Source organism: Epinephelus lanceolatus, chromosome 4 (genome assembly GCF_041903045.1).
Source record: "Epinephelus lanceolatus isolate andai-2023 chromosome 4, ASM4190304v1, whole genome shotgun sequence".
Taxonomy (NCBI): Eukaryota; Metazoa; Chordata; class Actinopteri; order Perciformes; family Serranidae; genus Epinephelus; species Epinephelus lanceolatus.
In genome coordinates, this window is record NC_135737.1 from 26279175 (window position 1) to 26304651 (window position 25477).

The 25477-nt window shown below is 38.8% G+C and overlaps 2 protein-coding genes across 2 annotated transcripts; one reads left to right on the forward strand and one right to left on the reverse strand.

Moving 5' to 3' along the window:
* Positions 1 to 564: 564 nt before the first annotated feature.
* rab4b (RAB4B, member RAS oncogene family) lies at positions 565 to 12177 on the forward strand. Its single transcript, XM_033632075.2, has 8 exons — positions 565 to 742; positions 4755 to 4835; positions 6258 to 6372; positions 6653 to 6715; positions 8069 to 8223; positions 8371 to 8466; positions 9356 to 9532; positions 9629 to 12177. The coding sequence occupies exons 1-7, from the start codon at positions 727 to 729 to the stop codon at positions 9469 to 9471; spliced, it is 642 nt and encodes a 213-aa protein (XP_033487966.1). The 5' UTR covers positions 565 to 726; the 3' UTR covers positions 9472 to 9532; positions 9629 to 12177.
* Positions 12178 to 13902: 1725 nt separating this feature from the next.
* Positions 13903 to 20328, reverse strand: ap2s1 (adaptor related protein complex 2 subunit sigma 1). The gene is made up of 5 exons (XM_033631649.2): positions 20187 to 20328; positions 19476 to 19625; positions 18882 to 18995; positions 16305 to 16364; positions 13903 to 15468 (listed from the first exon to the last, which is right to left on the reverse strand). Exons 1-5 carry the CDS (start codon positions 20187 to 20189, stop codon positions 15367 to 15369), a joined length of 429 nt encoding a protein of 142 aa, XP_033487540.1. The 5' UTR covers positions 20190 to 20328; the 3' UTR covers positions 13903 to 15366.
* Positions 20329 to 25477: the final 5149 nt, after the last annotated feature.

Below are 25477 nucleotides of genomic sequence, written 5' to 3' on the forward strand. Positions count from 1 at the left end.
TTCATTTTAGATTAGCTACAATAGAAATAACTGAATCAATTCATTCTGGATAAGGTCTAAATGAAGACTGCTTTGACTGACAGTGAGAAATGCCGGTAATCAGGCAAAGGTTGTGAGAGTTTCATTTAATGGTGCCTTCAGGGTCTCTAGATGAGCACTGTCTTTCTACAATTATGGTATTAACAACGACTTGTTAGGAATTTAAGTGTAATTAACAGCAAAACAAAATGGCAGCTGGTCAGTGAAATATTTTTGGTATCTTTTCATTTAGTTTGTAATAAACAGGAACCAACTTTTCACAAACTACAGAAAACAAGTGCGAATTTAGTGATAATTTTGCCAATCTGATTTAATTTTCTTTTTAAGCTACATGGATATTGACCAAATTCCCGACACGTGGTCAAACTGTGAGCCATGTACAAACCACAGCTCAATAAATTTGTGTTATTTCACGAAAACACACCTTATATTTGACCGATTTGCGTTTTGTAGTCAAAATTCCTACACAGCCAAGAATACGAGAAGGCAACACTCGACGACGACTGACGTCACACGCAGCTGCGGTGTTTGGTTGTGGTCGGAGCAAAGAGGCTAGGAAGGAATCATCATCTCATCGTAGATAAACACCCTGAAGAGGTGTGAACCCAGCGAACACATAGCTGTCACATCACCACGAGAACAGTCAGAAACAGACCCGGTTGAGTCCTTCACACGGCGAGGGTCAACATGTCTGAGACATACGGTACGTTTGTGCGGGGCGGCAGGCTGTAATTTCACGCTTGCTAGCTGTTACACACTGTTCGGTTGGTGTGATGAGACAGACTGGCTAGTTAGCTAGCTACATGGTTAGCTTAGGTTAGCTGTAGGCTGCCACCTCATCATGTCTGTGGGTTTTGATTGTAATAACCAACGTGTGTTGCTCACATTTCGTTCAAAGAAACTTGTCTACTTAATACGTCGTGTGTATTAACTGACACCTCTGTCTTATGATGGCGGAGTGTATTGCTTCCTTAAACGGTCAGTAACCTGAGCAAACAGATGGTGATACATTTCCAGGTAGAAGTTGGACAAACTTCAGACACAAAGCTTCCGTAGCATGTCGATACACGAAGAGAGTGTTTACAGCCGCTGGGGTAACCCGAGCTTATTGAAATACAAGCAGATTGGGTGACCTTGCAAGCTGCAAGCAAGTTGCAGTCATTAAGGTGCTGTGTGCTTTTACTTATCAGCCACAAGGCCTGTATGAGGAAGTCAGATAACTCCGTCTAATCACCCAGTTACCTGTAGAGCAGCAGTGGTTAAGTGTGTCACTGGGCTCTACCACATCTGATCACATCCTGAATCTGAGTAACTTTGCTTCTGTCAACACCTCACACCATCTACACTTCACATTAATGCTGGCAGAAGACATGGTTGCACCTGTCTGAAAGCACTGACATCACACAGAGCACCAGCACTACTGTCAGACACTTACGACTATCCTGCACACATTAATTCAACATGACTCCCAGATAGTATCAGCAGCACAGTAGGCCTGATAGTGTTTTGAAATGGCACACCATCATCCTCTCCTGTTGCACTCTCTCTCTCTCTCACACACACACACACACACACTCTATCTGTGTTTCTACTTGTACCCTGTCTCCCTCATTCCTTGTATGAAACTTTATCCCAGTGGGCAGTATTTAGGTAAAAGTGCCAGCGCTAATGGTAGCTTTAATAGCCTTTTATTGATTTCTATCTCAGTCTCCGGTGCTGTCTGCTCTCATGGAGGACCAGTAGTGGAACTGGCAAAAGGCAATATGAATACAATAAGTACATGACCAGGTTAAATGGGCCACGTGGGAATTTATTATTATATTTTTTAATTCATTTGGACTTTGCTCCGCATGGCACTCTTTGATTAGTTTATTTTGTATTTACAGGATGTAGAAATAGAAAATATTATCTTGCACTTTTATTTTTGAATACAGTTTTTCAGAGTGATTCTGAATTTGACGGATCCTTCTTTTAAAAACAACATATACTGGACACTTTGTCTGGTGTTATTGTTAATGGACAACTGAGCTAACCTATTTCCATAGCCCATATTGCTCCATGTAGGCAATAAGTGAGTAGGTACTGGAGCTGCAACTAATTGTATCAGAAATTATTTATTTTGATTAGCCTATTTCATGTAATTGCATTATTGGATAATCTATCAATAATCTTTTTGATTAATGGCTTAGTCAGTTTTGAAATAAACAGTGGAACATGTCCATCCTGTATTTGGGTTGCAGCAATATGATGTTTTTAAGGTATAAGGTGACATGAAAATTGAGGATTATCATACCATGTCCATTTGCTTATCTCCGATATTGAGGGAAAAAATGCAACTTGAAGGAGGATCTCAACTATATCTCATAAAAGAAAGACCTTTTACTCATACTTCCATTTTTAAAAATGGTTTCAAGGTTGAATTATAGTAATAAAATGTTTGTTCAGCCACAGATAACCCTTTTCATTTCTTTAAGGGTCATTCTCACTGTTGATAATAATAATCATTTTGTAATACAGTGATACCATGAAACCGCTATTTTCTGAGATAGTTATTGTACTAGGGCTGCAACGATTAGTCGACTAATCAATGACTAATCGACTATTAAAATAATCAGTGACTATTTTAGTAGTCGACTAATCGGTTTGAGTCATTTTTCATAGAAAAGTACTATAAAATACACTTATTGCAGCTTCTTACGTTCAAATATTGGCAGCTTTACACACTCTTCCATGAGGGTGAAATAAAACTCTTTGGTGTGAGTATGACAGAAGACATTAGATGATATAATTTTGGGGTTTGGGAGAGACAGACCGGCATTTTTCAACATTTTAACACATTTTTTGATAAAATGATTAGTCAACTAATCGAAGAAATAATCGACGGATTAGTCCACAATGAAAATAATCGTTAGTTGCAGCCCTATATTGTACTGTGAAAGTCTCATACGGTTGCAACCCTAATGAATAGAGAGAGATAGATAGATAGATAGATAGATATCTCAGACACTCGTGTAAGATTTTGGACTTTGATACACCTGACTCCATGTATCATGTTTATATCTATCTAATATAACCATATTTACCTTTTTGCTTGTGAAGTGCTTACAGTAAATTAAATACCTGGTGTAACTTCAGGTGCAAGTGCCATGTGCACTTTGTCACTACATCAGAGGACACATCAGACACAAACCTGATGTTGATCTGGGCCTGAGTATGTTAAGTGTTGTGACAGTGTAAGTGAATGCAGATAACAGTGTTAGTCCATTCCCTCCGGGGTTATTTAATATTGATGTGTAAAGAATACAATAGCCTGAAAGGCTGCTGTTGAGAGGGCAGTGCTGCATTCTTCTCTCCCAATTGCTTTGACATATTGACAGCTTGATTGTTGTATGCAGATCTCGCATGGGAATATGTGATGTCTGGGAAGACACTGAAAAGCTGAGGCAAGCTTTTAAAACCGAGCTGTTAGCTTTTGATTCTGTCAATTCTGCTGTCACAACCGTTGACAACGTGTGGTTGTAACGCTGACTGCTGCTGCAGAAGGAAACTGTAAGTGCTTGTAGGTTCCTTCACATTGCTTAAGCAGTTCTGTTACCGTGAATTTGACCTCCAGCTTGTGTCGCTTGAGAAAACACCCGCTTCAACAAACAAAGGTGCACCACAAACTCGGCTGGCAGCGGTGCATGTCGGCCGATGAAGGTGGCTCAAAGAGCACTAGCATAACAAGTTTAAATGTCACACAGGAACTAAAGCTCAATCTCATATCCTCCTCTGTTTTCTCTAAACTACTGTTTTCGTTGGGATTGGGTGGAGCTGAATATCACACTATGTTCACCTTGCTGGTAATCTCAACAGGAGTCACTAATCATTTGCCAGGGCAGCACTTCTTACCGTCAGAGCCAGCGCTTAAGCTTAAACCGAAATTGCACACTGTCTTCAAATTCCAACTGAAGCAGGCTCTCAGGAGGAAATGTGTCATTTGCAATCATTTGCTCACACAATCTGAGGGATGTACCATCACTCTCAGATTTACTGTCATTCTTAAACTATTTTTTATGCATTACTCACAAACACAGGCTCAGTTATGATCCCACAGAAACACACACTTTTAATTTCACCACTTTGTTTCATATCTAGTTGTAAGTGAAGCACAGCCTACGTATGTAAATGGCCCCATACTATCTTTGGTCACAGCACAAAGGCTGTCTGTACTTTAAGTGAATGGCCTTGCATGTCAGGGGCCCGAGTCATTTGGGCTCTGGATCATATGCGTAGGCTGGGTTGTACTCTCCAGAGCAAGGGCCCACTCTCCACAACAACAACAACATCTGTACAGCCAGCTGGCTGCAGTCATTCAATCCCTGCACAAGTCAGTTAACCTAAGCCATGTTCAATAACTCTAAAGCTCTGGCTTTGCTCATGTGTTATTAAGTGCTGGTGCTTTTTCAAGGCTTCAGACACAGTTATTTTCCACCTCACACAAACAAGAATATTCAATCGGAGTCATAAATAGCAGGTTATGCTGATTACATGTGAGGCTTTGTCATTAGTAGGCTAATTTCAGGTTGTTGGATAGTGTGCAAGTAGGAGCTCAGCGGGATTAAGAGGAAATCTAAGGATTGTCTCTGAGGATGGAAGTGCAAAGAGCAGCAGGTTCAGATTCTCCCCTGATGCCGGTGGTGCATTGATTTCTACCTCCTTTTCTCTGCTTGCAGACTTCCTGTTTAAGTTCCTGGTGATTGGCAGCGCTGGGACGGGGAAATCCTGCCTCCTCCACCAGTTCATTGAGAACAAGTGTAAGTCTTCCCTCATTAAAGCCCATTAGTCACATCAGATGTGAGTGAAAATATAATTGGACTATTACACGGACACACAAAAACTGACATGGTCACAATTAGTGTTGTTGATTTAATGAGTTGTTTCATGTCACACACACCAAATAAACCCCCCCTCTCTCTCTCAGCTGTGACATTACACTCTGTGGAAATTTTCAATGAGTTTCCTCCTTAGAAAGTTATTCATTGACCTCCATGTGCAATCAAACCAAAATGACAGCGTAAATCCAGATTCCTAAAAGTCACAGTAGGTAATTATTGAGCCAGCAAAATGTAGCATATGATGACACCAGTCTCTGGCTTAGGGACCATAAAAGACAGTACATTCCTAAATTTGTCTCGGTTAAAAAAATGAGTTTTATTGCAAGATAATCTCCACAAACAAACATTTTTATTAATCTTGAAGTGTAAATGTAGTGATCAGAGATAAAAGCTAATGTTAAGCTATAAACAAACTACACAGCAGTTGTATGACTTCAGTGTCGCCACCACAACGAGGCTGTAAGCCACGTTTGGTGTGATGACTTTCTGTAGTCTCGCTTAGCCACTTGTTTGCAACCACCTTTTTTAAGACATGTAAAGGCTTACAAATTCAATAAAACGTTATTTTACTGACATATTTTATGTCATAGAACAAAACATGAAAGTTGCTTAAGCTTAACCACAGACCTTATTTTGGGCATCTCATCAAAAACCCATTCATAAAATCCAGTAACTTCAAGACAAGGGAATCAGGAGTGCAGAAATGCAACTAATTTCTGGATGTAAGGAGTCATTCCTTCACATTAAACTTACACTTCCTGTATAGTGCAAATATAAAACAAACAACCCAACCAACAGTGGCTTACACCTCTCTGACAATGTCAACATAACTGAACATCATAAGCTTCACAGAGTCAGTATTTATTGCAGGGTATTGGACTGCATGTGTGCAGTGTCCACAATAAACCTGCTATTCAGTATATCAGTTATAACAAAGGGTTTTAACTATTCACTGAACTTCAGGACTGTAAAGATGGTGATGAGTGAAAGCTGCGTTGAAAGCATGTCTTGTAATTAAAACTTGTTTCACTCACACACATGCTTGTATTAATTTGATTAAAGACATGGTGGGTCCCTGAGCTGTTACTGAAGAGAGAAAGGGAGGGCAGGTTGACAGAGTTAATCTCATCCAGACTCCCTCTAGTCTCCACTGTGGATGTGAGCTGTTTGAAGATAACGGTTTAACACGCTAACATATTATAGATTAGAGGTACGATTCTGGGAGCAGAGTTGAAATGGCTTCCGTTTAAACAGAGCGCAATATTGCTGGGAAAAAAACCATAATGGCTACATTACAACTTGCTCTTACCTCACTGTGTTCTCTCTGCGTTCCTGTCACAGTCAAACAGGACTCCAACCACACCATCGGCGTGGAGTTTGGCTCCAGAGTGGTCAATGTTGGCGGGAAGACGGTCAAACTGCAGATCTGGGACACCGCTGGGCAGGAGCGATTCCGGTAACCGCCTAAATATTTCCCGCTAAGTGTTTGGCAGACTTTTTAGAAATACAAGGTTAACATGAATTACCGAGTGAGTAACATGTGCTGTCTTTGGGCAACATCCAGCTTCAAAAGGAATGTGGAGATGCCAGTCTCAAACCTCTGAGCAGCTCCATCCAAGTCATTTAGTGACTGACTGATGATAATAGTTAAAAGCAAAAGACGGTTTCTCAGTCATCTTCACAGGCTGATATTAAGGTATGATATCTTGATCAAGATTTCTGCATTCTCTTCACAGTTCTGTGACACGCAGCTACTACAGAGGAGCAGCTGGAGCACTCCTTGTGTATGATATTACCAGGTAAAACAATCACTACACTTCCTGTCCTTCTACCTTTCCACAAATTAATTATACTGCAAATTTGTGTAACACAATTAATACTTACAAATGATGTTTCCCATATTGTGGGGCATTTTTTCCTCATTAAATGATGAAATAATCATTAAAAAACACATCATAGTTAGACATTCACAACGATGATATCTTGAAGGGTTAAAGTCATATCTGGCTGGACTTGAAATTCAAAGTTACTGACCCATGAATGTGTATAGTATTTCACTTTATTTTTTACTAGCACCTGTATTGAAGTTTTCAGTCCGTGAGGTGTCACAAAAAACTATTATGCGTCTATAGCACCTCCAAAAATTGTGCAATTTAATGACTGTGTACTGGGACCCATACAGTATAATGTGAATACTGGAATACACTCACAGGACTGTATTTCATAAGCTTTGTGTAGCGATAGAGGGGGTTGTGAAATCAAGACAGAGCGAGCGCAGTAATGAAATAAGACAGGAATGTAATACAGTTTGTGTTTGTGAGAATGTATGGGGCTTTTGTGGAGGGAGAGACGGAGTGCAGAGTGGCGGCAGCTCTAATATAGAGGCATCCTCTGGCAGGCAGCAGCAGGCAGGAACGCGCAAGTCCATCACAGAACGTGTCATCTGAGGGGGGAAAACAGGGAGAGTGGGGGGACGGAAAAGCAGAGTGAAGTGAGGAGGGGAGAGGTGAGGAAGAGATGGAGACATTTATCACTTTTCACAGGTGAGAAGGTTAGCAGGAAGATGGGCAGGAAGGCAGCTGAAACCAAGAGAGATGGCGTGAATCAGATTGTGGCTGCGTGTAGATGAGGAGTGACGTCATTCTTTGGCTGCGTGTGAAAACAGCTGTTAAACATCACTCTGCCGACCCACGCCCTTCTGCTAACCTCACTGGCCTCGTGTTACTATGGACACCAGGGTCTTGTCTCCATGGTGACCAGTGGCCTCAACCCAAAGAAGTTTTCATGAAAGTTCTGGGGTTAGTTCCCCAGCATTTTATGACTTTATTTGATAGTGAAGAGAGACAGGAGAGTTGGGGAATGACAGGACTGAGGACTCCGTGAAGCATTTGCACCCATGTGACACGCACCCTAACAACTCAGCTATTGGGTTACCTCCATGAAAGTTCTGTGACTGTCTTCAGGGCCCAACAGACTGCTCTAAGTCACAATGCACCCAGTGAGCTGAGTAGTAAAACAGACTAGTTTCAGAAGGTATGCTCTGACACACTAACTAGGAGTCATGTGAGCTTAACATGTTACAGGCGGATCCTTTACGACCAGCAATAAATTGTACTGCACTATGTGTCCACCTGTGCTGCCCTATCTTACAGTCGGGAGACATACAACGCTCTAACTAACTGGCTGACAGATGCACGGACTCTGGCAAGCCCCAACATTGTTATTATCCTGTGTGGCAACAAGAAAGACCTGGATGCAGACAGAGAGGTGACCTTCTTGGAAGCGTCGCGCTTTGCTCAGGAGAATGGTAACTGATGTCACATCTCCATTATTATACAAGTCTGTCTCCTGCTTGCGTTTCATTATTTGTGCCACACCATTCTTTCATCTGTTTCTCCTTCTCACTTTTCTACTCTTATTTCCTCCATCTTGATTTTTTTTTTTGCCAATGCAGAGCTGATGTTCCTGGAGACCAGTGCTCTGACAGGGGAGAATGTTGAGGAGGGTTTCCTGAAGTGCGCTCGTACCATCCTCAACAAGATAGATTCAGGTACACTGCTCATTTATCATTACCTATGATCTCTGTTTGGGCTGGGCGACGTGGACAAAATTCATATCTCGGTATTTACAGGCTGACTGGCGATACACAATATATATCTGTATTTTTTACAAAATGGGCTCCATGTTCAGTTGCAAGTCAAAGACTGTGATCGAAATAAAATGGAAAGAAAGGGATTTTCACAGCTGCACAATATGTAAATGAAAAATTATTTAAAATAAAAAGCAGGGCTGCACATTAATGCCTTTGCATGTAGCACTGGAGCTACAGAGGTTTAAAGGTTTGCAGCACAGGACACAAAACTATAACATGAGCATAAAAGTATCAAGAGGCCTAAATCCATTTTAGTTTAGAACAATTAAAGTTCTTTGTGGGTGGTGTTAAAAAGTCGTTTTCCATGGCCTTTCAAATGAATCTAGTGCTGGAAAAAGATTTAAATATTTTTATGTATTTAGGCTATTAATCTTATTTATGCACATAGCATCAACAGAGAGGCAGAGGGCGGATTTAGCGTCTGTGTTGTCGCTGCATTTTTTAAACAGTCACAAAATTGATTACAGCTACCAAGAAGAACGGCGACACGTTGTGATCCACCTCACACACAAACTAGCAGCGCAGCACATGCAACATATAGACCGATGTCGCACTGTAGACTAATTTACAGACAGATTAAGAAGAGTAGCAGCTCTGTGTCTCTCTGAGTGTTGCTGGAGAGCTTGTGGGTGAGTGAAGGGGGCGGAGCTGTGGAGTTGTTAGTTGTTCTAATGCCCAGCCCTAATCTCTGTCCTTAACTGCATGAGCCCTGTGGATGTGCGTTAAGTCTGCTATACACTAATATTTTCTGCATTGCTTGAATTTGTCATTATGGTTCATTTCAAAGGTGAGTTGGACCCTGAGAGGATGGGTTCAGGTATCCAGTATGGAGATGCTTCATTGAGGCAGCTGCGACAGCCAAGAGGCACCACCACACAGAATAAGCAGCAGTGTAATTGCTAGGGGTCGGGGCCCCACCCTCACCTCAGCCCACAGGCCCACACAGACGGGACGCCCCCTACAGGTCAGTAGTGTGTCGTCAACAAGAGACTTCACCTGAAATCTCTTTCTCTTTTCTTATAAGAGCATGTCAGTCATCACCCTCTCATCTCTTCTCCAGCTCCAGGTGTTTTTTGGTGTGTGGGACCCTCCTCTCCGCAGTCTCACACACCTTGGATCACCTGGATGAGTGGTCATGGCGATCACTGCAACCCTTGACCCCTGACCTCTGGTAAGACTCTCTACTCCGAACCTGAGGGGGTCAGCTTTGCCCCTGTGTCTGGGCAGGGAAACCCCTCAGTGTGAACATGCTGGGATCATAAAGAAGAGGACTCTTCTTCTGTAAAAAGAAAAAAAAAAGAAAAGAAAGATTTCTAAATGACTTACCAGACAAAGCCGAGTCACGGGTTGTGTGTATGGGCTGTTGTTTTATCTCTGTGCTTTTCATTCTGGTTTTAGTAACACCTACATGCTTTCTTTGTTTGCACATCATCGTTTGTAAATTATCAGTAAACTGTTTTGTGCATATTCATCGTTCAACCTATCCACTTCTGTTGCACGTTTAGTTTGGTCAGCGCTTTTGAGTTTTAATATTCATAAAGGCACTTTGCTTTTTATCATCCATTGTTTGAGTTAACTGTACTCATTGTAAATTCAGCCTGTCATTGATGGTGACTAAGTGATAAACAGTCGAAACGCGTCCTCTTAAAAGTAAAATGAAGTCAACGTGCACAGATTTTGGTTTAGAATTCATGTAGATATATTAAAAAGCAGATAACAGTGTAAATTTGTAAAGGTTTCTGCAGACTGATCCGAATGGAAGCAGCTTATCGGTGTAGTTAAGGTTATTTAAAATGTAGAGCCCAGTTCTTTTACCTGCTCTGAGATGTGTGTGACGTTGAGTCATTTGACTTTTTGGTTTGCATTAAGATGCACTATTATGACATAGAGTGTTGGCCTTAGTAATATACTTGATATTGTGGATCTACGGTATATTATTCCGAGTCACCATGTCTCTGCTGTCAAAGGGAATGGTCCAATCACTCCACTGTACATCCACATAAATGAGCCTGTGGGTCAACTTAAAGCACAAAGAAGAGTTCTTGCTCTTTGTTTTACTCCAAAGTTCCCAAAGTCAGTAAATTCACATCATCAGATTTAACCCATAGTTATAAAGTTAAGAAAGGGTCGTCAGTCTTTGTAAAACTAACAATGCCTTTGACTCCTCCCGCTGGGCTCTCTCTCCATTTTTTCGACCTCCCTTTAATTCAAGCTGCACATTCTGCGCGAGGGACGTCACAGGAAACCACAGTTGGTTTTGCCTCAGTGCCATGTTTGGGGAAACTTTCATGCTGCCCACACAGTTCCCTCACAGAGGCTCGTCACTTTAAGCATGCGAGGCTGTAAGTGCACCTTGATTAAAGTCAGGATGCTGTTTTTAACTTTTTGAGGTAGTTTTCACTTCTCTTTTTGAAGCAGAGAAGCCGCTCCGCTCCGCTACTAAATGTCACTGAGTTTGCCGAGCCAACCCAGATGTTCTCTCCTCAGAGCAGACCCTGCGTTGCCCCAGAGAGAAACAGGGAATTTCCACTTGAACGTGGTTTCCTCTTTCCACGCAACAACGACAGCACGGTTTGCTGCCGGAGGAGAATGAGGTTACGAGTTAATAACTTAAAAACATCCCGCCCTGCTGTTGAGTCAACGGCACTGCTTCTGTCTGAAACCACTGAGAACAGGTCACACTGACCCAGCTGAGAGGAGATCAAAACAAACTGCCTGCAAAACGTATTTCTAACATCTCCTCCTCAAGTGTTAGCATATGTCCTCCCAGACAAACCATATGCGTCCTAAGCTCTAGTGAGCCAGCACACTGAAGGGAAAGAGATGGCGAGTCGTGCAAACATGAGATAGTATAGGACATCAAGAGACAGATGGTCAGAGAAATTTTAGTTTTCATGAAATATTGGCATTGTGTGATAGTTTGTCTCCTTCTGCAAGTGCACTTTTACTTTTGAATTTTCATGTTTTGTTTTATATGCTGCAACTATAGAATTGTTTTATTTTACTTGAACATTATACTGTAATAAAGATTTTAATTGTAGATGTTTATCATTTCTTACTAAATAACAACTGAGAGTCTAAATTTCTGCCGTAACGAGGCAAGGCTGCTGTAGCGCGGTGACAACTCCTGCTGTCTGAGGTTTTGTTTTGTCTGTTGCCCGCTGCTGACGTGGAGGTAGCGATGAAAGGATGTTCACTTCCTGAGCTGTGGGAGGCCGTCGGCAGCAACTCTAATTGCTCACACTTGCAAAGTTGGCATTTCTATTCAGTTATCAAATCACCTAAATGGTTGGGTGCTGCTGAACCAGAGTCGGCGTGCATTCATCTGTATGTATTTATTGTACAGTTCATAATAAGCACTTGTCAAAATAGCCATATGATAAAGCATCATTTTCTCACTTCCTGTCTGGAAACCAATCATGTGATGAACGCAATCCAACTCAGTTGTTGCTTTGTAACTAATGTTATATAATCAACCCAAAATACTACTGTACATCTCAAGTAACCTATGCTGTAAATAAGATTTGTCTATTGTCCATTGAGGGTGAGTGTTGCTCATTGATTGTAATGAATATGCAATTCCCAGTAAACTGCTTGTTTTTTCAGTTACTCCCTCTCACCTGTCTCCTGATGTTCATGTTGATATCTGTGTCGTCTCTAAGTGACTGTAGGTTCATGTTTAAGGATTCACTTTGTCGCCTGAGGGGAGTTAAAGTAAATCAGATCCTGAAAAGAGGTAACCGTTTTCTACTCTCCTATGAGCAATAATGTATGACACATCAGGTTTATAGACAGCTGACTTAACAGACCCTGAAATTTAACAATAGAGTCCATGCGCTTGATTCATTTTGCTCATCTTTCATTCTTAAGTCGAGTCATTCCTCTCAAAGGCAGTGAGGGTGAGGTTAGGATATCAGAGGACTCGCGAGATGAAGAGTAAATGCCCTCCGTGTCCAATTGTCTGGATTTATGTTCGCGGGTCGATGGAGTAACGGCTAGAGTGGTTTAATGTAGCTGAAGTGGATATATTGACTGATTTATTGATCCTACATAGGCTGTCAAGATGACCTCATAACAAAATTGCATAATTTACTGTGGGAGAGCTGATGTTTCACCACTAGATGGTGCTAAAATATTGGATAGACAATTCTCCAGCTCCGGTATTTAAAGATCAGTGCATTTACAGGTAATCTGCTGAGGCTCTTGAGTCCTGTTTCTCTGAAGTAGCAAGATTATCTCAAATTTCTGAGAAAGTTTTCAATGGATTAAAATGCTTGTTTTCTGAATTAATGAGTTACTCTACTAAATTCTCTCTTCTTTTTTTCCCCCCTATGAATTAACAAGATTATTATCTCAAAATTATGGAAAAGCTTTCATGGAAAAAAATCTGCTTGTTTTTCTGAATTAATAAGAGAGTCTACCAATTTTTTCTTTTTTCTGAATCAACGAGATCATCTTAATTCTTGTTTTCTAAATTAATTAAGATTATTTTAAAATTATGAGAAAAGTTTTCATGGAAAAAAAAACTTGCTTGTTTTTCTGAATTAATAAAATAATCTACTATTTTTTCTTTTTTTCCTGAATAAACAAGATAATCTGAGTTCTTGTTTTCTAAATTAAGGTTATTATTTTAAAATTATGATAAAGTTTTCACAGGGATAAATCTGCTCATTTTTCTAAATTAATGAGAATCTCTTAAATTCTTGTTTTTTTTTCTGGACTAACAAGATTATCTCACAATTATGATCAATTTTTATGGGGGGGAAATTACTTATTTTGATGAATTAACGATGTATCTCCTCAATTATCGTTTTTCTAGATTAACAAGATCTCAAAATTGTGACAATTTTTTTTTTCAAGGGGAAAAAATGTGCTTATTTTTCTGAATTAACAAGATTATCTCAAAATTATGAGAACATGTTATGGGGAAAAATCTACTTGTTTTACTAAATTAATAACATAATCCCATATATTATCATATTTCTAAATTAACAAGATTCTCAAAATGATGTGATTTTTTTTTATGGGGGAAAATCTAATTGTTTTTCTGAATTAATTAAATTTCCCCCTATTTTTTTTTAATAGATTATCACTATTATAAGATTTTACATGGATTTTATTTTATTTATTTTTTTATTAATAAGATTTACTTCTCAGCTCAGAAAAACAAGAGCAAAACTTTCTTTCCCCTCATCCATAAAAAGCTGTAGTCGTTCTGGATATTTTCTCTCCATCTTGAGACATAATCAGACAAAGTCTTGATGGGAAACTGCCTAACTTTATTAAAATTCCCGAATTGAACGAATCACCATTGAGAGGCAGAAACAGTGTATATTCATGTATCACTTCATTTGTTTATTTCTTATTTACATATAATGGGACATATAGATGTGGGTAGAGTTGGAGATGGTACATACAAACACACATCTTCCATCAACAAACACACAGGTGGACAAGAAGGGAAGCAGTACATATTCCACAATCGCCAATCATTAAAAAAAATACAAAAGTTTAACAACAGTAACATTTGAAACCACCTTTGACACCCCTGTGAATGAATATGGTTAAAATTAGAGTATGACGAGTCATTTCATAAACATTACAGTCCAGCAAAGGGAAATGGATTTTTTGTCAAAGTTCATGAGGCCTGAAGAAGGAATTTAAAAGCCAATTTATCATATGTCATACCAAAGGATTTTATCGATCTTACACAATACTCCTCAGAGCATATAGTGAGTGAGAACCACTCTGTCTGAAATGCACGTTAATTTCACAATATTCAACTTACGCAAGATACACTGTATGTACACACACCATACGAAGCAAGCTTCACAGTACTGCTTTATGTAAAATATACCTTCTACTTCCAGGTCTTTGTTCCGTCTGAGTGCGTTTGTGTTTTAAGTGTTATAAGTGTGACCAACAAGCACCATTACATGTAATGAGCCGCAGCAAATCATCTCGATCATTTGCAAACGAGATGAAGACGATTAAACATCCAGAGTGCACCCGTCTGAGCTAACGTAGCCTACACTGTTTATCATCATCCGCCGTGAGGATGTCTGACACAGCACAGGTTGCCATAACACACCGTCACAATGGCACTCATCCTAAGTACACTCCATTCAATTATGAACTTGCTGTGCTGGGGTCAATTGCTCTAAAGGGCTTTCTAGTTATAGTTTGTACTGTGAAAATACAGAATGAGCAGAAGTCCGATACCACATCACGGGCAAAGTCTTTCTTTACATGGATTTATAGAAATGGCTGCGAGGCTGTTGCAGGCGGTCGCTCTTTAGACATGGTGCTTGTTAGTTACAGTAGTGCCATTAAATGAAAGTTGAGGGTAATGAAGGGAGGAGAGGAGGAGAGGAGAGGAGGAGGGCAGTGCCACACTCTACATCAGTGTTTCCACACTGCACAGAGATAAATGTGAAGACTAGCTGGTTACTACATGAAATAACTAATTTCTGCAGCCTCTGGTTTTTAAGTTTTTGACTGTAACTTCGGTGGTGTATGAAATATTAACATGTTGAAATGTACAGCCTTTTAATACTGGGAGACTTCATCAGAAGTGCAGCAAATACAGAATATTGCGACACATAAACTGCTGTGACAGGTTAACGTACATATGTAAACAATATTATGTATTCCACCCCCTTCCTGATGTTCTGTGAGGAGTGAAGTCTGCTCCATCGAGGCAAGAGGATTTCCAGAGTGACAGGAACAAATGATGGGTTGGTTTTGGTGCCAGGGCGGCAGATTACTGGGCAGGTAGGAGGAGTGGTTGTCTGTTTTCTACTCAAGCGACTGAAGCATAAGGAGCTGCTTAAGGACCTTGGTCTGACTGGTCTCCCTGATCTCTCCCGCCAAGAACATCTCGTCCACCACCGTGTACACCTTGAAGAGCAGACACAGGCAGTGCATTAGAGGGCGGACATTGCCCAACATTGTGATGACAGGAAATTAAAGGATTAAGGCAACTCAGGACTAAAATGGGAGTACATGCACATTGTTGGACCTGAAACCAAAGTAAAATTATCTTCTTCCCGACACTTATAAGGTTTGGGTTTCCTGGAAAATTGTCCCATACACTGCTAAGTCATCATCTAGGATGTGGTCATTATTTCTCAACTCTACCTCTGTGGCATCAAAATGAAAAAATAACAACTGGATGACTAAATACACTGCTAACATTAGCTCACATGAATGAACGTGACAAGTACGATGGGATGATTCAGTCCTCTTTGCCACACACCTGAAGGAAGTGGGTGGCTGAGCTTGTGAAATATTTTAGGGCTTGGAGCGGCATTACATCGGTGGATGAAGGAGAGGGAGGTTTGTTGAAATTGGTTCATTATATACTGTCTAAAAATGCTGATATCTCTTTATTTGTCAGTTTCTGGGTTTAAAACGTCAAACATGGGTGGTGCTTCCGTCAAGTTAAGCATGAGGGTGGACTTTTAGGCACCCTAGGTCATTAGTAAGAACACTAGTAGCAGTTGTTGCTCAGCATCTCTTCTATAAAAACACATAATCCATCCTACACTGAAATTATTTCAATAAATCTCACTAAATGACTGATCCCAGTGTGACTATAATATTAATTTCCATGGCATTGTAATGAAAGAAACATTTTCTCATCTGCCTTTTGTACTCCTCTGTTCACTCTGTCTTATTACGCTGTTTATAAAATTATTTGAAAATCTCCCGAAGCAAAAACAAGCTCCTCTTACCTTGTAGAAGTTGAACACGAGGTCCAATTCACACACGTTGTGGAAATACTCATTCAGCACCTGACAGGAAAGAGAGGAAATCTTTAATTGAATCAGATAACAGCCAGGAGATAACCACACGGTCTACTGTGAGAGGATATAAAGGTGTATGGTATTAGTATTAATGTGATGCATTAGCATAGGAATAAAGTGGCGCTGTGGTAGCAGCTGAATCCAATTCACAACCGTGTAATCAGCTGATTTCCACTACAAGGACATCCATTCTAAAATACGCCAAATTAAAATTAATGTGGTTTTCGTCTCACTACTACTGACCTCTTGTTATAGATTGTGTAAGTGAATGTTGAAATAAGCACCATGATGTTCTGCTGTGAGCTCATGTGCATTTCAACTGGGTTTATCTCTGTACAAATAATAATCTAAACAAAAACATGCTGCATTGATTTTAAATTGGTTATTCCTCCCTGAGCATGTGGCCATATGCAACAACAAGCTTAGAGAGTACAACTTTGTACACGTCAGAGTGCACTCGCATGCATTCCTTCATAGTCAAACATTACATTAAATGACCTTCACTCCTGAGGACTCGAGATAGAGGACGGTCTACTGTTTGTCTTACCCAAAAACAAACAGTAGATTGTACCTTAAGCTCACAGTTTCAGTTGATTTACAAAATTGAAAAGTATTAGAAAAGGAAAAAGCTGTTAAACGACAATTAAGCAAATTGAGTGATAGGACAAGATGTACTTAAGCTGCCTAATGCCTCCACTTAATCACCAAGATTTACTATAAACATAGCCAGTTATGCTGATTAAGTCATTGATTTAATAAAAAAATAATTAGCTGACTAAGGGAGTTGTGTTTCAAATGGATAACCACCATTTTACAAATAACAAAAGTATCCCATATGGACTGCTTGCATGATTGTCTAAAAAGGCAGCTGCCTGACAAAGATAATTATTCCAAAATATAAATTCTGGGAGGATTTTTTTCAGATATTTCTGTCTAAGCAAAGATGTCTGGGTGGTGTACACATTTTATGCAGGAAGGAGCTCTAAAATCTTGTGACATTATCAGAGCTGTAGGGGAAACTTGTTGTGTAAGTATGAAATTTATATCATGGATTTATGCTGTATGAAAAACTCTGCTACAGACACAAATCCAGCGTGATGATATCAAGTACCACATTCAGTGTACGGTATACTGTGGTGGCAAGTAGTGATACACTGCAGTTATGTGAAGGACAAATTACGACAGACGCAATGATAAATGCAGGCGTTCAAGGCCACACAGCTCCTGAATGGAGCACTAGAAGTCTCATTTTTCATCAAAAAAACATCATCATAGGTCTTTGGTGTCGACATTCCTACTAATACACATTAAACATATTGAGCCTTGTGACTCAGTTCACAAAGGAAACCATAAAAAAGCCCTGCATCAAAATATGGAAGTCTTTACAACTTTAATTTATTTGCTTGTTATAAATGTTTAATTGAAGATAATATACTTATGGACGTAGCTTCACTGATTCACTTCACTGAACTCCATTTACACTCCTTTAAGTAGGTTACGTTTGAATTAAACATTTAATCTATGAACTGAAATAATTAAGCTTTCACAGTTAATTACATTATAGCTTATATTTCTTTACTGCCATATGCTGATGAACAACTTACGCAATATTTGCAATCATGCAATATTTACTACTTCTTAAATAGAAAAAATCACCCAGAATCAAATTTAATTATTGGTAGATCTGCTGTCAAGCAACATCTGAAATGATGAATGGCTGAAAACACTGAAATAAAGTTTGTAGTTGTGTTTAGTTTGCTGCAGAAGCACTTTATGAGCCAACTGACAGGAGGACACCGTGCTTAAGGAGGTCCCACAGGAGCTGGCACCGACATTACAAGAAAACTGCAAAGTTTTTATCCAACCAAAATGCTTGCACATTATAAAAGGATTAGTTCCCAAGTCTGAAATTGCTGTATCATTGCTGTAGCCATCTCAGTGTTAGCACAACGACCATGCAGTCTGACTCAGTTTGTAATTAGTGATCAATTTGTTATTTTATTGCTGAGGGCTTATTTCCACCATCACTTGACCGAGCATTATCTAACACTGATGAAAGCCAGTAAGACCACAACGTGAGCATAGTGTAAAATGAATTTGATTTTATTAATTTGCACTGAAATAGACTGTAGTGCTCAGTGGTTGAACTCATCTGTTGTTGTTGCGATAATCTCATAATCCATATTCTGTTGAGGATGAAACTTTATATGATATTTATCATAGTGATGTAGATACCATTGGAGAATAATATGCTCAGTGTGAAAAACACCTCATGTGTCTCTGCAAGGTGCAAAACAGTTAGTTCTTTCCACTAAATGTCATTTGACTGCAGTCCTTACTCTCCTCAAGAATGTAGCTTTGATATTAAGGAGCTGCTGGACAATAACGGAGGGGGGATTTTTTACAAGAAATCATTGACAGACATTCCTGAAAACAATCAGACCATGTGAAGTAAATCATCATACTTCCAAAGCCTCTATGTCATGTGCTGTGCATGTCAGTTACCTCTACAAAGTTGTGAATTCCCTCGAGGTATGCCAAGTTGTTATCAGTCACGTCCACACAAATACAGAAGTACAGACCAGCATAACGCCGGTAAATGATCTTGAAGTTCCTGAACTGTGAGAAAAACACATACGAGGCATCTTAACAACTTGGTCTCTCATATTATGATAACAGCAGCAGCTTTACTTGGACTTAAGCTTCCTGTGTTTACAGTAAAACACATCCCGTATATTTCTAATGAATTAACAAAATGGAACAAAATGCAAAACAAAACAGGACTTTTATTTTTCTTTTGACAGTGTATTTCAGTATATTTCTTTTTCCACACTGCTTCAAAATGTCTGAAAATTATTTTATGTTTTGTTAAAGTAGCTAGTGGAAAATGCTTATAATTTGGGAGACACATGAGTCACCCAATTATCTTACAGTGAAGTAGCCATGACAGAGCTTTTTAACGACAGTGTGGTTTTGGTCATTTAACTGTGGCTCTTGATAGGATGTAGGAAAAAAAAAAAAGGTTCTGGTTCAACAGAACAAAGTAACATAGCACAGATCCACACAACCATGCACGCATGATCCTGACTAAACCCTTACCTCCACAAAGTTGGTGTGCTTGGCATCCCTGACAGTTACCACAGCATGAACTTCCTCAATCAACTTCTGTTTCTCATCATCGTCAAACTGCATGTACCATTTGGCCAGTCGTGTCTTCCCTGCTCGGTTCTGGATCAGGATGAAGCGGATCTATGCGATACAATTAATAAAAAAAAAGAAGAATAGAGAGGCAAAATGAGAAACTGTGAATATGTCTCATGTTATGTGACTAGAGAAAAACAATTCATTGATCAGACATGACTATCTAATGTTTATTTGTTGGCTTTTAGCTGTCTCTCTATTACAATTTCACATTATCATTATGATATTAATATATAGCAATGTTCATCTGAATAAAGTTCAATATTCCCCTACAGTTAGCTAACTGTAGCTAGATAAACACTGCTAGCGTTAGCTTGAGCTAGGGTATAAGCTAGCGGTTGCTAAACCACACCCATTTATTTTGACAGCATGATTGTGCAAGACCTCAAACGAAGTCAAAATGATTTCCTGGTAATCTATTAAAACTAAGTAGTGGTCAGTATATGTGATAAAACATCGTGACTACAGACCTACGGCCTTAGCCTGCTAAGGAAAATTTGCCAACTTACTAGCTAGCTAACGTTTTCTACGGTATCTTTCAATTGCTAGCAGGATTACGCTGCTATTATGAGAAGAAAACAGAACAATGTTCATGTTTGACATATTTACCATTGTCGTCTCCAAAATATGGACCTGAGAGGCTCCAGAATAGCACGTTCCTGAACAATTATGCGACAATTTTACATAAATACATCAGTAATTTCTTCGACCGCTCGTCCGCTATATTCCCAGAGCTAACAGGAAGTGGAAATCTACGATAAGCTGCGTTGCATGGTGGGGAATGTAGTTTTCGTCGCTACATTTAGAGCTAATGGAAGGCTATATGGCACTACAAGAACCAGCGTCCTCCCGCGCAGTCTCCTGTTAAGTCGTACTTTGGATCATGAGAAGGAAACTGACCATCCTGTTATTCTCTGTAGCGGATAGGAGAAGTTTGTTTTAAATACGTTTATGATAAACCTCATGATGCTGCTTGGTAATTTTAATATACACGAACCTAAAGTTGCCAATTCATACCCTTGTTTAAAAGATTTTTGATAGATGTATTCGCCATAAATTATTATTTGTCTACTGAATAATTTTAAAATGTTGTCTGTGTGTTAGTTTTTTGTTTGATTGTTTTGTTTTTTTTTTCATTGTTTTTTTGGTTGGTTGTTGTTTTTTATTTTGTTTATTTTTTGTTTGTTCAAAGTTTCATCCAAATCAGATTTTCAACAAACTATGATTATGGGTAAGGATTACAAACACTTAAAATAGTTTATTCTGACACTTAACATCACTCAGATTCAGATTCATCACATAAGCTTTTGCAACTAAAGGTTTTATTTAAAAATAATTTAATATAAACCATTTACAAGATTTTAAAGTTGAGGTATCATCAAAATGTTCTTGTACAAACAGAAGGGAGTATTTTTACGACACCAAATGCACAAAAATATGCCATCTTCGCTTTTGAACTTTTAAAAATAGCACTCCAGCCATTTCTTTGTGCTTGTGTGTGTGTGTGTGTGTGTGTGTGTGTGTGTGTGTGTGTGTGTGTGTGTTTGTGTGTGTGTGGTTAAGCGCCCCACATTGATGACACACCTCACAGTTATTTTCAAACACAATACAGGATGAAAAAGTTGCAATACCGGTATATATTTCCACCCTCTTGAGTTTACATCATTTGTGGTTGTTTTCTGCAGAGTCAGGGCTCAGGGTTTGTTTACTGGTGTGGTAGCAGGGCAGCCTTTCACCACAGAACATTGCCCAGACAGCTTGGACAGCTTGCCTCTCTGAGCATTGTGGGCGTTTAGGGAGGCAGAGGGGGGATGGGGGATGGGGGAACTGTGATTGTCAGGGATTACACAACTGTGAGTGAAGGAATGTGCTTGCCCTTGGGACCCAGAAATATTTCAGCTGCAAATACACAGAGGGTTGATAGTGAAAAAGATATAAAATGAAAGAGAAAGCCAACCAGTGAGTAAATGATAAATATAGAGTCATTCCTCCATATAATGTTTGCAGCTGTGTTTTGATACTGGTGTGTCCAGGGTAATAAAAGCACAACACATGTAAAATCTTTATATGAGCATTAAATAACATAAATAACCGTATCTGTTGTAATTTAATAGCTAAATGAGGAACGTTTTATGATAGGGCCTGGCCCACGTCTGAATAACAGTGGTAGGAGAGAGGGATGTGAAGCATAGGCAGATTATTAAACAGAAACTTTGACCCTTGAGCTAATCTTGCTATGTGTGATTGGGGTCATGCAAATATCGCTGAGAACACAGTGACTAATGTGATTGGACAGAAGCTTGTGGACTTAGTCAAACGGAGGGCAGTGCACCTTGAACCCTGCCTGACTGTGTATTAAATGGTGGGTCAAACTCTCAAAGCACACAGTGCACTCCATATATTGTAATTTAACAACTCATGCTGGAATAATATAGTTTCTACACTTACAAATGATATATCTTATGTTTTGGTTGTGCAATTCAACAGCCCAGGAGTTTTTACCTTGTAGGTAACATAGCTGACTCTGCCTCTAACATGATGTCTGTGTTGTTTCCAGGGTGCAGTGTTTCACTCTTAAACATCCTAAAGTGTCAAATGCAATTGCACAATCAATAAATTGGGTTTTTACGGCCCCGTGAAGTGATTCTTCTCAGAGTTTAGATTACCAGTTAGGAGTTGCATGTTCACAGAAGTTCTAGGAAGGACTATGAGGGAGAGTCGAGGAGAATTCCAGGAGACAGTCCCAATGCAAGACACTTAACATCTGTTTGAGCTGTTTGCGCAGGCAGCAGTTGTCTCGTACAACGCTGCAGACGTTTCTCCAAGTACGTGGAAGTCATTGCATTATCTTTCTGAGAAAATAAAATCCACCATGGGAGCTTAAATGTTTTTATTATGTTGTGACTGAAATAATTTTCTCACCAAGAGGACAACTCAGACCACAACACACATAATTAAGACTAACCTTTGAGATAATGGATTTTTCTCAGGAAAGGTATTAAATATTTCCCTCTGTGCTGCTTGGTATAGTGTGACGTGATATTAGGAGTCCTTGGATGAGCGCTTAATAATTAAATTATCAGTTATGTAGCAGCAGAACATCAAAATGTTTTAGAGGATGACAAATGTTTGAGTTTGTACAGTGGCGTGATGTGTGACATATGGGGTCAAGAGGGCCAATGGACCCAAAAAAAGTCCATTACAGGCCACAGACATACTGGCATACAGAAGAATAGTCTGATATCAACAATTTATTAATTAATTTATTTGAAATTTTGTATAGAAGTGGTAAAAGGTAGACTCAAGACAAACCCTCAAATATTGTGTCCTTATGTAATCATCAGATTTGACAGAAGTAATTACTTGATGTGAAAATAATCAGTTACAAATTAAAACCATCTGATGCTCTTCATTTAAGTACAGATGCATTAGAAGCTAAATGTATTTAAATATCAAGAGTAAAAGTACTCATTACTGAATATGGACATTGTCAGGCTGTTATATGCACTGTTTGATATCTTTTCCTGGTTATAAAGATGGTATTACAGTAAAATGATGTAATTTTTCCGAGCTTACCAGACTGTTGGTAGAGATCCTCAACCATTCAGGTCATGGTAATCATTGGTGCTATATCAGAGGCAACTGGACTTGCTTGAGTTTCTTGAAGACATTTCAACTCTCATCCATCTTGGACGATATAACACCAAGGAGAAGTTACCAAACTGTTCTAGCTGTTCCTTTATTTGCTCTTACTAACTCAATATATCCACATTACTGCTGATTATTTATCAAAAATCTCATTGGGTAAATATTTTGTGAAAGCACCAATAGTCAACCCTTCAATATCATCGCATTATCGACACCAAGGTATTTGGTCAAAAATGTTGTGATATTTGATTTTCTCCTGATCACCCAGCCCTGCTTTAATCTATAACAGAGATTTATGAGATGGAAAACTTACTTTAATACTGAGAAATTATCTGTTACATGATGGATAAAGTGGATGATGTACATGTGTAGAATATGGAAATGGCTGCTGGTTTGTGTCAATGGTTGCCTCCACCATCTTAACCTTCACCTCCTCTTCTTTTCTTCCTCTCCCTTCCTTTCTGTTGTTATATTCTTTAAAATATATTGATAAGCAAATTCTTTAGTGCTACACAAAGGAAGAAGTCCCTACTTTTCAATAATTGTGATGTAAATGTGATGGCTGAAAGCAGTGTACTTTATATTATTTGTTTTGACATATAACGAGAATACAAATTAAAGTATAAAAATGATGCATTAAGTTGGCCATATGCTTTGAATTTACTCCATATGTTGATGAAAGTGCTACAGCTGTCAATGGCAGGCCTACTATAACTAGAACTCACATATAATAGTGTGTCTTAGCTGGTCTCTGTATTCATGTGCAGTTGTTGTTTTTGCATTTTTTTAATGGTTCATTTCTAGTATATATTAACATACTTTATGGCTTTTTTGTAGTAATCTTATTTTGTGTTTTATATTGCTTGTTTCAGAGCTTGACATTTTTTATTCTGTATTTTTGTTCTATGTTGTGTGTGTGTAACTTATGTTGCTGCCTGCCTTGGCCAGGACGCTCTTGAAAAAGAGATTTTTTTTTTTTGTCTAAAGAGGTTTTTGTGGTTAAAATGAAGGTTAAATAAAAATAAAAACACAATAAAGAAATATGATATTTTATTTTATTTTATTTTTATATTATATCCTCAGGAGACCCTGTGTCCTCATATGAGGACGTCACAAGGACATCACATTTTGGGTTTACTTGCCCTTAGTTTAATTCTGCTTAACATAGACCTGTTGTCCTTGTTCATGGACACTTTTCTGTGCCATCTAGTGGTAGTAAGACCACACACTAATCCATGTAAAAACAAGATGGCAGCTACGTATGCCAAGTCAGTCTGCAGCCGATCTTGACACAAAAGGTCCAAAACCTGATCACATTTAATGGTTGAAACTTGTTTATTTATGATTAATGTTTGCAGTTTGATATGGCAACACATTTGACCAATTTTAGCAACAGTAACAAGCTACGACACGGTCAGCTAGGAAGTAGTCGTTTGAGGACACTTGGACTTTACTGTTGTCTTGTGTGAGGATGTTGGGACTTTATTATCATTGACAATGTTTAGTTTTTTTTAGATTTATCGGGTCCCAAACAGCCTGGAGAAGTTAAAAATGTATAGCCAACAAAATCACATTTTGGGTTTACTTTACCGTACACTTCATTCTACTTAACTCAGACTTGTTATCCTTGTTTGGGGACCCTTTTTTTGAGCAGTCTAGTGGTAGTAAGACCACAACACACTAATCCATGTAAAAACAAGATGGCAGCCAAATCAGTCTGCAGCCGATCCCTGACACTTGAAACGTGTTTACTTGTGATTAACAATGTTCGTAGTTTGATATGGCAACTAATTTGACCAATCTTAGCAACAGTAAGAAGCTAAGACAAGGAAGTAATCGTTCGAAGACATTGGGACTTTATTGTCGTCTCATTTAAGGACATTGGGACTTTTTTTTATACTTATCGGGTCTGAACCCAAATAGCTTAGAGAATTTTAAAATGCAAACCAGTTATATTATATTATATTATATTATATTATATTATATTATATTATATTATATTATATTATATTATACTACTTTAAATATCAAGTAACAGAATGAAAATACTCATGTTTAAGTTCTTTACATTCATAGGTGTAGAGCAGTAGCCTAATCACATTTTGCTTCCTTAAAATATATTAATTTTTGTGTGTATAGTCACTGGCCTATTACAGGTATTTCTGTGATGTTTAGTTTATTAACCTGTCCAGTGATAATTCTTCTTCTACAGGTCTGTATTGTTGAATAAATGTAGCATATATATCTATATA